General features: G+C 58.2%; 1 protein-coding gene across 1 annotated transcript in view; it reads left to right on the forward strand.

Moving 5' to 3' along the window:
- Window positions 1,997-15,287, forward strand: part of NRTN (neurturin) — a 15,997-nt gene continuing 2,706 nt past the window's right edge. The window contains 7 exon segments of the mRNA XM_018051668.1: window positions 1,997-2,529; window positions 11,976-12,067; window positions 12,069-12,195; window positions 15,096-15,161; window positions 15,164-15,207; window positions 15,209-15,247; window positions 15,249-15,273. Coding sequence (XP_017907157.1) covers window positions 12,026-12,067; window positions 12,069-12,195; window positions 15,096-15,161; window positions 15,164-15,207; window positions 15,209-15,247; window positions 15,249-15,273 — 343 coding nt within the window. The 5' untranslated portion in view covers window positions 1,997-2,529; window positions 11,976-12,025.

The following is a 15,287-nucleotide window of genomic DNA, read 5'->3' on the forward strand; positions in this document are numbered from 1 at the left end:
GAGTGAGTCCTTAACGACATCAATAGTGGCAGACGCGTGGACATTGCTCAGCAAGTGGCATGGTTACTCATACTTACCAATTCGATCCTTACTGCAACCCCTGCAGGATCTACTGCTAACACCCCGTGTTACAGACAGGGAAACCGAGGCACGGAGAGGCAAGCACAGACCCCTGTTCTTTGCATCCTGGACTGGAATCGGGCAGGTGCGGGGCTCCGGCTCTGACGCACACTCCCTTTTTCCTTCCCCGACAAATTCAGAATCCAGGCTGCACCCCGCTCGCGCGTCCAGTGCGCCCCACACTCCCATGGCTGGGGTGCCTGTGTGGTGGGGGTTGGGGTGGGGGTGGGGGTCTTAGGAAGACCTAATAGCCATAAAAACCCCAGGCAGCTGTGATCAGGGGAATGCAGACGGCCTGAGTCAGAGCGAGGAGGCAGAAAGAAATCAGGCCGCGGGAGTGAGAACCAGAGCACCCCAGCTGCAAGAACTCAGGCGGCCGCGGGGACTCAGAGGGCTGGAGCAGAGCCCTGGGGCAGGGGGCGGGGACTCTGGGGCAGGGGGCGGGACTCTGGGGCGGGTGTTTCACCGTAACTAGGCCGGAGTGGGGCGGGGCCATGGCGGATCAGCCCCGCCCCCAGCCCGCCCCCTGAGCCCTTTGGAGCCGCTAGGGGGCGCATTGGGAACGCGGAGCCGTCGGGGAGGGTGCCGGGTGGGTTTGGGCTAGCTGGGCCACGCTGGTCCTTGGTGCCCAGGAGAGCGCCGCAGGGAGCCAGGGGTGGGAAGATATACCCCCGCGGGATCTGGCTCGGAGGCCAGACTAGGGAGAACGGCCACTTAATGAGAGGCTCTGTGGACAGCAGATATCGTCCGTCGTCGGTCTTAGGGTCTCATTTGCTATCTTAGGGGGAAACTAGGTCCCAGAGGGGACCTTCTTTAGCTTTCTGGAATGAGGACCTGGGAAGGGGCTGGGCGCCCCGCAATACCCAGTGAGGTGAGGGGGTAAATTGTGGGCCATGATTACCGCCTCGGGAGAGTGCTGTGGCTCTTAATTCCACGGAGGCCGATCTTAGGGGGGGTCTGGAGAAGTCTCGGATTTATGGAAGATGCGCCGTCGGGGTTTTTGAAGTGGGAGTGGGATATAGCTAACGTGAAGGGACGCTGTCCCGGGGGAAATCCCCCGAGGGGCTCCCTTGGCGAGAAGACTTCTTGGGGCCTTGCGTTCCGGAAGGGGACCGAGCAGGACTAGGGGGTGGGGTCTGGCAGTAAGACCGGTTCTCTGTGGAGTGGGGAACGCTCAAGGTCGAGGGACTGGCATGGGGGCACTGTGGCTCTTATCTCAGCAAGAGGCCCTTGGAGGGGCTTTACAAAGCTGCGCCGCCTGGGCCTCTGGGGCCAGGGGATGTCGCCGTCTAGGAGGTGCTGCTGTCCTTGCGCCCTTGCCACCTGCGTTGTTCAGGTCCCCCTCTGGCGGGGCGGAACTGGGCGGGGGCGTCTCCCAGTCCCGGGAAATCCGAGCCACCGCCCCTGGCCCCGCCCCCGGCCCCGCCCCCGGCCCCGAGCCGGCCGAGCCGTCCGCGGCGGGAGCGGCGGAGGCGGCGGGAGAGCGCGCCGTGGAGCCGCTCGGAGCGCCTGGGCCCCTCGCGCCGCCGCTTCGGAGCCCAGAGCCGCGCACCGAGGCCGCCCGCGCCGTCCGTGCGCCCCTGCGCCCCGCGCCCTCTGAGCTGCAGGCCGTCCAGGGCACCCTCTCAGCCCCAGCCTCCGCCGGGCCGGGATGGCCGCAGCCCGCGGCTGAGCGAGCCCGGGGGGGCCCCATGGGCCGGCCCGCGCCGCGACCCCCCCGCGGCCGCCCCCTCCGGCCCGGGCCCCCCCGGGCGCCGCGGGCCCAGGCGGCCCGGATGGCGGTCGCGGCGGCAGGGGCAGGGGCTGGGGCCGGCGCGGGCGGCAGGCGCGGCCGCCACTGACGGCTAGTAGGGCGCCCGGAGCAGGTAAGCAAGGGCAGAAGGGGGGCCCGCAGAGGACAGGCGCGGGAGAAGGACTGGCCCCCATGGACGGAGGTTGCGGGGGCGTCCAGGGACTCCCGGTAGACCGGTAGCTTCCCGCCTTGAGCCAAGAACAAGCGTGTGTATGAGGGTGGGGTCAAGAGGCGACAGGTCCGCGCGTGGCAAGGGGGTCGGGAGGGCGATGCAAGCGCCTCTTTAAGCTAGGATCTGGCCAGGGGAGGGATGGTCCCTGTCCGACGGGGCGGGCGCGCTTCTGCCTCCTCGGACCCCCTTGTATGCTTCTGGAGAGGGGGTGGAAACAGGAGCAGCCGAACACCCCTCCTCAGCCTTTAGGTGGGCGAGACCCAGACACCCCTTCGGCCTTGTGCTCTACAAGGGGCCGCGGGGGACAACCGGATCCCACGGACCCTGAGTGGGGGGCTGCCATCGCGGCCCAGCTGCACGCAGAAGTAAACATCTGTCAGTGGCGCGTTCCAGCCGCTTTCCCTGCGCGCCGCCGCCGCTGCAGCCGGGGACACGGTGTCCTCCGGTAAGGGCCCAGCTCTCTAGGCTCCTGGAGCCTTATGCAGCCGCAAGAGGGCGCGTAACCATTTTTTTGGGGGGGGTCCCTTAAGGGCAAAGACCAAATTTGAAGAAGAAAGGGCGGTCTTCCTTGCTCTTTTTACTAAAGGCATCTCTTACTCAGAATGGTCCCAAAATTCTCCCAAAAAGTGTGGTTTGTCAGTTCACAGTCTTTAAGCAGAGGGGCCTGCAGACAGTGGGCAGATGTGGGCTGGGACCAGAGACAGAAGTGGCTTCTCTGCTGGGGTGGGTGTCACCACAGTCCCCTCCCTAGGAAGCACCAGCATACATATATCATGGTGCCACTGGCCCGGCTCAGTGGGTCTGTGGTTACCTGCAAGGCTGAGGCCAGCAGCCCACATCTGGGGAGTAGAACCAGGGCTCATGTTGGGGGCATGAAACGCCAGACCTCTGATTTTCCTCACTCCTGCCTGCCCACCCTGTCCAACATCCTTTTCTGTCTGTTCCATGACATTCTTTGTCTGTCTTTAAAAGAGCCCCGGGCTGAGGAAGCCCTAAAAGGGCATGACTGGTCTAGGCGGATGTCAGCTGGGGGACACTTTCAGATTTGCCAGCTTTTTCCCGCCCCCAGCCCCTTGCTTTGGGCCCTTTGGACACCCCTCCCCACACCCTTCATTCTAGGACTACTGAGGTTTGAGGTTCCACAGCCACTCCCAGGCCTTACAGCCCACTCCCAGAGAGCTGCGAAGAGCTAGTTCCAAAGGTGCAGGGAAGAAACCAAATCACCCCTCCCTACAGTTGGGCACAGTGTCTGAAGTTCTCCCATCACTGCTTGTCCCTCAGGTGATAGGCCTCAGTTTTCGGGGCGTGAGCAATGGATACAGCTTTCAAGAGTCTGGGACAAGAGAGGGAACCAAACAGTTTGCAGCCAGGCAAAGAACACAACCAGGAGATCATTTCCACCAACGTGTATTGAACTGCCATGGTGTAGCTGAGTCTGTTTGGGGTCAGACTCCTGGGCTTTGTCCTTCCAGGAAGACAAACTTGAATCCAAGGTGGAGGCCAGAGTGGGGAGCAAAGGCACTACCTCCGGGTAGGAGGGTCAGGGGAGACTTCCTAGAGGAGAGCCACTGGGGTTGGGGCTGTGCAGGATGAGTAGGAGTTTTCTAAGTGGGACCAGTAAAGGCATCCAGCTAGCAGCAACTGTATATGCAAAGATCTGGAGGCAGGAAAGTGCATGGGTGGTTTTGGAAAATCCAGGGGGTCTGAGTGTGGAAGGGAGAGATCGTTCTGAAAGGTTGACAGAGACCTGGGCTGGGGCCTTCAAGGACAGATTCCTGGAGATGGGAGCTGGAGACAGAGAGAGGAACAGGTCCTTTAATGCATCTGGCATCATTGGGTGCAGCCATCTTTGCTGAGAGGTTCTGGGATTCCTCTGCAGATTCAGCTTTCCTGGTCCCCCAAGGTGGGGTAGGGGAATCTAGACATCAAGGCCCATGAGGGGAGACAGGACCTTCCCTCTGCCCGGTGAGCATCAACTGAGCAGGTACAGTGGGAGGCTGGTTTTCTCCGTTTCACATCTGAGAAAACTGAGGCTGGGCAAGCTGGAGGGATCTTTTCTTATGTGCCATGTAATTAATTCCTGAGCCCTAAGCTACCGTGTGCCAAGCTGTACGCCAGGATGAAGCAGAAAATAAGACAGGCCCGGTGCCTGCTGCACTCATAAGGGGGAGGGTGGGGGGCATACCTGAGGCTCTCAAAACAGCCAGCCAGCCTCCTGGACTTTCAGGGTGTGTAACGGCCACCAGGGAAGCCCGAGTAAGGCCTGGGACACTTTGGCATCGGTGTTCAGGAGCAGAAAGATCTTCCCTTCCAATCTCAGAGGACTCGGGCTTTGTCTGGCCCTGAAAGAAATCCAGCAGGTGGCCCTCACTTCCTAGTGGGGGAAACAAAGCCCAGAGCAAGGGCCCCATCATCCGTGCCTAAAGAGCTCAGTATGTCAGGACCCCAAGGCAGAATTTGAACTTGGGGACATGGAAAAGGTGACTCGGGTCCCCTGGTTCCCAGGACACCTGTGTTAGAGTTTGAGAAATGTCAGAGGTCTGTGCCTTGGTTTCCCTTTCTGTCACAAGGCCAGATTTGTGTGGCGTCCTCCTGGAGGACCCATGTCCCTCGCGCCACCCACTGGGCCCCATGCCAGCTGCTCAGCCGTGCCAGACCTCATTAGGTTGATCCTGTTATTCTCCCCCGGGGAAGTCCACCCCCAACGCCCACCCCAGATGCCTATAAGGCCTGTCCCAGGCCAGCTTGGCTAAGCCAGACCAGGCTGGTATGGTCGAGGTGGGAATTTTATGGGCCAGCCGCAGAGGGCCAGGCCAGAAACAGCAGGTCTGAAAAGCAGGCGGCCCCACCACACACATGCTCCCCGGCCCAGCCTCCCCAAGAACACGCCTGCACAGTGGCTGGTATAGGAAGTGGGCACTGGGCACTGGTGGGGAATAGGGCCCCCCCATCTCTCCTCATCTCTCTGTGCTGTTCCCTGGCTAAGTTTGCTCTGGTCACCCCGGTCCCTTTGAAAAGCTATCATCCTGTCTCTGAGCCTTTGCTCATGTGGTTTTCTCTGCCTAGAACACTGTTCCTAGATCTTCACATGGGCTCAGCACAAATCCTGCCTCCTCTGAGACGCCCTCCTCGACTACTCAGCCTAAAAGCAACCCTGGTCACTATTGCTTCACCTTGTTTTATTTGGGGGGCTGTTGTTGGCAACAACAGCCCCCCAAATTTAGAGGCTGACAACCTCTAAATTACCCTTTCTTTTTTATTGGGCTTTATTTTTTTCTTTTATTTTTTAACTGAAGTATAATTGCTTTATGATGTTGTTGTGTTAGTTTCTACTGTTTTCTTCTCTCTCTCTCTCTCTCTCTCTCTCCCTCCCTCCCTCCCTCCTTTCCTCCTTTCTCTCTTACTTTTCTAGCCACACAGCTTGTGAGATCTTGGTTCTCCAACCAGGGATCAAACCTGGGGCCCCAGCAGTGAAAGTGCAAAGTCCTAACCACTGGACTGCCAGGGAATTCCCTAAAATACCTTTCTCTCTCTTTCCTTATCCATCTCCCTGAATGGATGGTCTGAGCTTGGCAAGGGTGGAGTCCCAGGTCGGCCTTGGCCATTCTGTGTTCCCTGGCTGCCCAGCACCTAGTGGGCACTCCATAAGTGTTGAGTGAATGTGTTGGGGGCAGAACAGCCTGGCACACTGGGCTTCCTGCCATGTGGGTCTTCTGTTTACTTGCTAGTTTTGCTCTGCTCTGTGTCTTTGAGAAAATATTCTCCTTCCTTGGACCTCAGCCCCTCCTAAACAGCAAGACCTTGCTTTTCTCTGTCCACCCCCAGCATTACCCTTGTTACGGGGGTTGTGGAGACATTGAGAGAACAAATTTAGAGTCAGACCCCGGTTCAACTGCAGCTCAGCCACTTAATTTCTGTGTGATCTTGAGCAAGTCATTTTACCTCTCCAAGCCTCAGTTTCCATGTGGTAAATGGGGCTAATAATGGGCTAATAATGACAGTATCTTTCCCAGGGACTGTGGGGGAGAAATAAACTTGTGGAAAGCACTCGGCAGAGGGCTCAGCACTAAATAAATGGAATAGCCAGCACCGCCAGGTGTTAATGTTATTATTCCTGTTCTGGTTGTACGAGGAAGGCCATATGGCACAGTGTTCACGAATGTGGAACAGAGGGCACTGAGGCTGGAGCTTTGAAGGATGAGTAGGAGTTTGCCCAACCGCCTGAGTTCAAATTCTAGCTTGGCCATTCATGCTCTGTTTGACCCTGAGGAAGACACTTCAGTCTTTTGGACCTCAGTTTTTCTGTCTACACAATGGGGATACAATGGTCCACACCTTTCTATGAAGTCGCTAGTTGTAAAGCGCTTAGAACAGCAGCAATGGTGCTGTTCACTAGTGTTAGTATTAGCTATTTTTCTTCAATACTATTATCACAAAGCAACCAACACAGAAGTCCTCCCCAGATGTCCACTCCTCAGCCTCACTTTGGTGAAGACAGACCCAGAGCCCCTTAAGATAAGCTCAGGACCTGAGACTTGATTCTCAGAGTAGCAGGGAGCCAGCAAGCGATGGTTTTAGCAATCGGCCAGCAGGCAGCTTCTGGGTGGGAGGAAGAAAAGGAGAGGCTGGGCTCCCACCTCTAGCCAGGCCTGGAAGGTTCTGCAGTGGGTGTCTGTGCCTGCATCCTCCCATGAGGCCGCCCCACAGGCTGGCCCCTGGCCCCCGCAGACGCGACATCGGAACCAGCTGTGCTAGCCAGATGTTCCTGGTTTATCCGCAGATGTGCGACACTGGCTTGTGCCTGCCCTGGCCTCCCCATCCCCACCACAGGGTGGGGCTGGGCCCTGGGGCCCTCCAAGGGAGGGGGCACATTTTTGTGGGCTGTGGAATTTGTTTCTTGTTTTGCAGAACCATTGAATCTTGTCTTGAGAGAGGCCCAAGTCCCACCCATTTCCCCATCATGAAATGGGGCCTCAGTTTCCCCATCAGTGGATCCCAGGGAACCCCCAGGGGCCATCTAGGGTAAACAAAATGAGCAAGGCTGCCCAGGGAATGGGCCCAGCTGCCAGCCCCAGAGCTGGAGGACTGATGGAGGAAGCAGAGAAGGGTGTGCAAGCACACGTGTCTGACACCCGGGCCCCACTACTGCCATTGGCCAGGCCTGCAGGGCTTCACTGAACAAAAATGGCCCTCCAGATGAGGACATGTCCTGGGCAGCCCATTGTACAGATGGGAAACCAGGGCTCAGAGAGGGGGAGGAGCTTGCCATGTGGTCCATCCAGGAAGAGGCAGAACATGGATGCACATTCAGCTGTCTGGACCCCAGGTGCCGCAGCATCCAGAAACACCCTCTCCAGGGGCAGCCACTCCCTCTTCTGCCCACATGGCTTCCCGGCCTGACTCATTCTGCCCATGGGTGGCGATGACAGCCCCACAGGCAACCCAGTCATTCCTATAGTGTGGGGCAGACCCCCTCCGACCCTTTCTGAAATTGGGGAAACAGATACAGGAGGACCAGACACAGATCTGGGAGTGAGGTGCAGGGGGAGAACAGTGTTAGTGGAGGGAGGCACCGCACGAGCAAAAGCCTGGTGACTGTGGGTGGAATCCTCAATGTCCATCTTTGCCTTGAGGGGACCCAGCCCAGACTGTCCCTCCAGAAGCTCCTCCTGTCCAGCAAAGACAGATATGGACCCACATACTATGCTGGCAGAGCTGGGCAAGAGGGAGGGCCCTGCAGCTGTGGGGGGATGGTCAAGATAGGGAGCAGGCATGGCTTTTGGGAGGAGGGGCTATAGGAGCTGGGACTTTGAAGGATGAGTAGGAGTTTGCCTGATGGAGACAGGCATGCTTCCCCCAGACTAGAGAGATGAGTAGGTGGACGGAGGGTTCCCCTCCCCTCCAACCTCTCCCTGGGAACAAGCATGAAGCAGGTTCCTCCCTGAGGCCAGCAGCTCCGCAGGCTAAAGGCTGGTGACCCTGGGAACAGGTATGCCTGGTGGGTGTTCCCTGGGAAGCTCTGTAGAAAGGTGGAAACTTGGAGCATTGCCGGGACATCAAGATAACGAGCAGTGTTTCCTGGCACCATCAAAGAAGCTGCCAGGAACACCCCCACACCCTCACCCTAATTGTCTGCTCCTTGGATAATTGGAAAGATCCAGCTGGCTGTGTGTCGACAGGCTGTTCATCACCCCTCTCTGAGCCTCAGTTTCCCCTCCCTCCCAGCCCTGGGGACTCTGTGACCTCCACCTAGAAGTTGAGGTCATTCCAGAACCCTGTTGCTGTAGTTCAGACTGACTTACCTGACCCCCATGAAGGGAGGTGCCCCCTTCCTTAGGCAATGAGGATTCTCCAGGGTCTGGACATTGTTGGCTTGAGAGGGACCCCTGAGCAGGTCCTGTCTGGCAGATGGGTGGCACCTGAAAGGCCAGCAGGTGTGGGCAGAGCAGGCCCTCTCCTCTGGGCCATTCTGCCTCCCACACTCCCCTCTCCCCACTCGCAACCTGCTGTGCCTCCACTGCCCAGTGTCGCCTGGAATCTTGGTGGCCAAGGGCCACCAGCACTGGCAGGACGTGTGTGTCTGCATGCCTGCTTGCACGAGTGGCTGGAATATAGGATGCAGGTGAAAACAGGCACACCTGTGCACGCACAAGATCAAGTGCTCAAGGAATGGCTTGGAGGCGGCACGTGTGTGGCGTGCCCATTCTCTGTGTCAGCGTGCAAGACATAATATGTGTCTGAGTGTGAAGGTGCTTGATTTGTGTGGGAGTATGAGTCTCAAGGGTGCGCAAGAGCTCCCATGGGCATGAGAGAGTGTAAGGGGTGTGATCAGGGGAGCGCCCAAGGGCAAATCAGGATCTGTGTGCACGTGTGCAAATACTAGTTAGTGGTAGTGCTTGAATGCTATGTTTGTGAGTAAAATGCCCACATGTGAGAGTATGAAACACACTAGCATGTGAGTGCAGTGATGTGAGGGTGTGATAACGTTTGAGTGCATGGTCATGTTCTAGGCGGGAGAACACCGGAGTGTGTGGTTGTGTCCAAGCATGTGAGTGGAATTCTGTTTGAGGGTATGTGAGACCACTGAGTGTGTAAGCAGGATGGCATCTGAGCATGTCAGAACGTGTGAGCTGGGCAGTGTCTGAAAGTGTGCATGCAACACTGATTGGGCACACATGAGAGAGTGTGTGCACGCGCACGTGTGCTAAGTGAGTCACAGTGTGTGTGGGTCTGGGTGTGAACATGAGCCCCCAAGTGTGCTGTGTGAGTGCCCACCTTCCCCATGACACAAGCACACAGATCGTGCACACCTGGTCTCCTCCTCCATGCCCCCTGCCACACCCGCTCCCCATCAGGTCCATGCCAGAGACAAACCAGTTGGGTGACCCCCATACAGAAAGGCCCATTGTTGCAGACGCTTATCAGCTGTGCCTGCCAGGTCCCCTCCACCAGCAGTCCCCTGCTTTCCCATCCCCCTCAAAGCTCCAGGAGGTCTGCAGCTCCAAGGCCACCAGGGGCTCCTGTGGCTGGGCCATCTTGGGGCTGGAGAACCATCTATCCTTTCAGCCCCCTGTTTTACACTAGTGCTGTACAGGGACCTTGTTCCAATCTAACAGGGAAACTGAGGCACGCCACTCCAAGACGGGTGTGACGACCAGAGGTCTTGCACCTGGAGGGGTTTCCCTGTCTCCCCCTGCCATGGTGGGTGAGGCCACCAGAGTTTTCATCTTAGCTCTGTGACCCTGGCAGGTCACTTTGCCACTCGGGGCCTCAGTTTTTCCATCTGTAAAATGGGAATAAGGACTCTTATGAAGTTAAAATGACTTAATAACATGCATTAAGTTTGTACAATGGGATCTGGCATCAAGTAGGGGCTCATTAAGAGTAAAGGCAGTGGGTTTGGGCACTTGACAAATGCCAAGACTGACCTGTTTGCTGCACAACCTTGAGAATGAAGTCTTCTCCTCCCAACCCACAGGGCTGCATGACCTGCACAACCTGTCCTCGTCACCTCCCTGCCTTCACCTCCTATTGCTCACTTTGCTCCAGCGACATGGGGTTGCCTTGATGATTCCTTCAACCAGCCAAGAATGGCCCTGCCCTAGGGCCTTTGCACATGCTGCGTCCTCAGCACTCCAGGCTGGCCCAGGGTTTGTTTACATGGCCACAGGTTGGGGCCCTCATTATCCATCACCCCATTGACAGTAATAATATCACCACAGTAATAATAACAGCAGTATCAAATACCACCATGGACTTCCCTAGAGTCCAGTGGTTAAGAGTCTGAGCTCCCAATGCAGGGGGCACCTGTGCCATCACCTGGCTGGAGAAGATCCTGCATGCCTCATGGCCAAAAAAAAAAAAAAAAAAATCCAATACCACCAACAGTGGCAGGTCCTTAGAATGACTCCAGAGCATTTGCCCGCCCACGTGGTGTGCATTGTGTCAAAGAATCAGGGTGTGTCTCTAGATCCTTTCCTAGCTGTGCCCTTGACTCAGTTTCTCCAGTTATAAAATGGAAGTTACAATGCCTCCTTCCTGGGCTCAGCACCGCTTCTGGTACACAACAAGGGGTTAATAAGCGTTCTCCGTTACTTACTGTCTGGTGTAGGTCCTGTGCCGGTGCACCGTTGGGGCGAGGGGAGAGGTGGTTCCAAACTTTCTGCTCTTAATCACGCCAGGCCCCCCTCCGCCGACACAGGCACATCACACGCAAACGAAATGCAAATAGCACGCAATTAACTGCTCTGGGCAGCGCGCAGGCCAGCCTGTGCGGCCCAAGACGCGCGCGCGCGCGCTCGCACAGGGACGCCCAGCACCCCGCGGCCGAGCTGGGGCGCTGACCGTCGTCCAGCCCTGCTTTCATCGCTCCGTGTAAATGTTTACACCGGGCGGGCCGCCAGGCCCCGCGCCGGGCGGCCGGCGGAGTAATGTAAACGCGGGCTGGAGGCCGCTCAGTGGCGGTGAGCTTCTCAGACAGGGTGGGGGTGTGGGGGTACGCAGGAGTTATTAAACAGCTACTGTGAGCATGACGCGACTAGGCAACCACAACACTGAGTAATCAGCGCCCCAGCAGGAGAAGCTTAGACATTATGGGGACCCACACAGTGTCCTTGCACGGGCCTGGGGCTGGGGAGGAGGCGCAATCAGGGAAAGCTTCCTGGGGGAGGCACCGTCTAAGCTAAGACTGAAAGTGGAATGGGAGTGGGCGGCAGTAGAGGAGAGAATGTTCTGGATAGAAGGACTCACTTCTACAAAGGCCTGGAGGTGGGTTGAGGGCAGCTTTGGTCCACTGCTGCCCACTTCTGGGCATCTATTTGTCTGGGGGGGCAGGGAACCTAGGCCCAGAGCAGGGCGCAAAGTCACTTCCAGGGGCATTAATATGGCTCAACCCCAGGGCTCCAGCCTCCCAGACTGTACCTATTCTAAGCACCACCTCTCCTCACCACCCTTGTCCCACAGTGCCCCCTGCTGGGGATGTCCTCACCTTCCACTCTTCCCCAGACTCCCTGGATTCTAGCCACTGCAGCCTCCTGGCTGGATTGGCCACCACGGGTCACGCCTCAGGACCTTTGCACCAGCTGTTGCCCCTGCCTGAGATGCCATTCTCTTCTGCCTGGCTAGCTCCTACCTTTGTTCAAGTCTCAACTTTCTTCAATCCTCAGGAAAGCACTCTGGGACGCCCAGATGGGGGTGGTTCCCAGGTTACCCCTGGCACAGTGCCCACCTACTCCTTGGCAGCATTTTCCACAACCTTGTTTAGTGGTTCCTAGATGAATCACTTCTATATTATTATTGGTCATTAAGCAGGAGTGGTTCAAATTCAGGGGCCCCACTGTATCCCCACTAGCTGGTCCAGCACCCTGTGCCCATCCGTTTGTTGCCTGACAGACAGACGACGGAGGCCGTGTGGCTGACCATCCCGTGGACGCAGGCTGAGGATGCAGCGCTGGAAGGCGGCGGCCCTGGCCTCGGTGCTCTGGCAGCTCCGTGCTCTCCATCTGGATGTGTCGGGAGGGCCTGCTCCTCGGCCACCGCCTCGGACCTGCGCTGGCCCCGTTGCGCCGGCCGCCTCGCACCCTGGACGCCCGCATTGCCCGTCTGGCCCAGTGTAAGCCCTCCCCCGCCCCGTCTTGAGTCAGATACCCCCAACATCGCAGCGACCATAATGGTGGAATGTTGTATGCAGTGGAGTGGGGCCACAGAGGCTTATTTTAGATGGGGTGGAGGGAGGGTGCAAATCCCCTCCAACGGTCTGGCAGGGGTGTCAGAGGGGATGGATGCTGGGAAACTGGGGTCCCTCAGCTCAGCTGTCACAAGGAATTAGGCTCTAGCCCTGAGGGGCCCGGGGGCCAGATGGAGATTAGACCTGGGCATTCGGCCCGGGCGGCCCCTGCAGCACAGCGGGGGGTGGAGGAAGAGGGAGGCTGGACCCGAGGCCCTAGTGACCTGCCGGGTGATGGGGGAGGCAAAGAGAGACCTAGAAATTGGACGAGTCCTAGAAATGGGAGAAAGACGGACATAGAGGAGCAGAAGATGGGCAAGAACGCTGTGGGAAAAGCCAGGAGGTAGAAAAGTGGAAATGTCACCCCCTGGGGGTGTGGCTGCATGGTCCAGCTCCCCCACTCGCCCCTGATGCCTGCCCCCTGCAGGTTCTGTGGGGCTGGAGCGGTGCGTGGGCCCTGACTTTGTGGGTGCATGGGTGTGTCCACACGTGCATCCGCACGGGTGAATGGGGATTAGGTGTAGGCGGGGGAGCGTGCGTGGGCCCCCGTGGGTAGGGGGTGCGTGCACGCCTGTGTGCAAGTCTGCACGCGCCCTGCCGGCCTACACAATCCTTCTTTCTTGTCTTCACAATGGACAAGGGTGGCCTCCGGCGCAAGCTCCACTTCCGCCCGCCGCCGCTCCCCCCCTTCAGGGCTGCTAAGTCCTTCCCAGGACACTGGGTCCCAGAGACCCGGGCTCCCCAAAGCTAGTGCTCCAGGCCCTGGGGCAAAGGCCCAGTGGTGAATTTCAGGCACCAGGGAGGATCTCAGCCCACTGGTCGGGTCCTGCCTGCCCCGCATCCTGTCCCCGGATCCAGCCCTACTGGAGGAAGGACATGGATTTCCATACCCCAGAGTCCGTGTTCTAGGATTCTGGGATTAACGCACTGACGGAGGAATCTCAGGCTTGGGCCAGGGAGGTGTGGGCATCATCTCCTTGTATTCCACGTGTATTCCTGTGCACGTGGCCAGGCCTGCTGGAAGGACAGATATACTAGAAGATTATTGTTTATCTGAAATTCACACTGAACCAGGGATCTGTATCTTAACCTGGCAATCCCATGAATTAACTCTAGACACACATCTTTGGGGTGGGCACACTGGTGGAATTGTAGGCATCGTTAGTGAGGTAGGCTCACCGTGATTCTAGAGCAAGCAGTGCTTGCCCACCCTACTCCCACCGTCTCCCAGAAGATGCCGTTGGGTGGCCCCCGATGTCTACTCTCCCAGCCGCAGCCAAAGTAGGGACTCCGCAAGTCTCACTGAGCAAACAATGAAAGTGGGGTACAAGCAGGGTACAACGGGTACAACCACAGTAGGGCTGTCATCTGCCTGAAACCACAAGGCTCAGAGTGGGCAGAGCAAGGCTCAGGACCGGGGCTTGTCTGCTCTTGAGACCCCTATGGGAACAGACAGCTCCCAGGGTGAGACAGCCCTTCCCCCTTGGGCCTCCCAAGAAGCTATTTCTTTTGACAGCCAGGTGCGCCAGCCTTGGGGGCAGGTGGAGGTTAAACTCGGATTTCCTCTCTCATCCACAAGAGTGACTGCCACCTGCTCAGGGCTGGAAGCCCCCTGTCTGCAGACCCAGTGTCAGTTCAGCGCTGTCTGCCATCCCGATGTCTACACTTCTATCCTGGGGCTGAGGAGCACCGGGGCAGGACCAGCCGCCTGGGAAATAAATTTAGGCCGTGGAGCCTGGGAATCTATGGCTCAGGGAACCTCCAGGCAGTTGTGGGAGAAGAGTGTTGGACTTGCACCAAACTTGGGCACGGGATGGAAGTGGGAAGGCTGTTTGGTTTTCTTTCTCTCTGCCACCTGCCAGTGGTGAGGTCTTAGGCACCTCTTTCCCCTCTAGATGCCCGGTTTCCTCACCTGTAACATGGGGGGAGCCCCTGACAGTAGCTGTCACCCATGTGGCGGGGCCAACACACAGGTCTCAGTGTCAGCTGCTCGTCTGTGCATTTTGAGAAGCTCACACACCCTGCTTTGGTGCTGTAAAGGGGAAACTGAGTACTGCTACACGGTGGAGCAGGAGGATGGGGGGAGGGGAGGCGTTGGTAACAGGCCAGAGGTTCCGAGAAGATCAGAGGTTTGGTGGGGATCCAGAGACGAGTGAGAGACCCATGACAGCTCAACCAGAGTGGAGGGTTGGGCTGTGGGAAGCAGGCCCCCAACACTGCTCAGAGAGAATGTGCCAGTTTCCTGGAGCAACCAGCGTGGGGTGGGGACAGCTGGGGCCCAGGAGGGACAGGGATTCGGTTCACTACACGCTTGCTGAGCGCCACCGCCGCCCTTTCTTTTTCTCCAGTGAGGTGAGAGCAGCTCAGTGAAAAAGGGAAGAATTTCCAGTGCTGCCCTGCATAGGGATGGGGTCCACAGAGTGGTGGAGGGGTGTGCCCACAGGGAGACAGACACCGCGGTCGGCTCAGCTCAAGTTGGGGCAGACTGGTATGTGGTACAGGAAATGGTTCTGGGCAGTCCATCTTAGGTGTAGGCTCCAGAGAAGGGTGCTGGTAGCCTTGGGGACCCAGCCTGGGGGCCTGGATATGCACCCTCCCCTTACACACACGCCGCCCAGAAAGGGTGCATGAGCGCGAATCAGGGAGCAAGATAAGATGTGGTCGGAGAGGGTGCACTAGCCCTTGAGTCACCACAGGGTCCCTTTTCGCAGAGGAACAGCGTAGATGTGCGCTCCTTCCCATGCATCCACCCACTGACCCCGCGGCCCTTCTCCATCCCCTCGCAGACCGTGCACTGCTGCAGGGCGCCCCGGACGCCGTGGAGCTTCGAGAACTGACGCCCTGGGCCGGGCGGTCCCTGGTCCGCGCCGTCGGCGGGGCCCGCGCGGCCGGCGCGCGCCGCTGCGCGGTCGGGACACGGCCTTGCGGGCTGCGCGAGTCGTCGAGTGCGCGTGAGCGAGCTGGGCCTGGGATCTCTT

The sequence above is a fragment of the Capra hircus genome, chromosome 7 (genome assembly GCF_001704415.2).
Source record: "Capra hircus breed San Clemente chromosome 7, ASM170441v1, whole genome shotgun sequence".
Lineage (NCBI taxonomy): Eukaryota > Metazoa > Chordata > Mammalia > Artiodactyla > Bovidae > Capra > Capra hircus.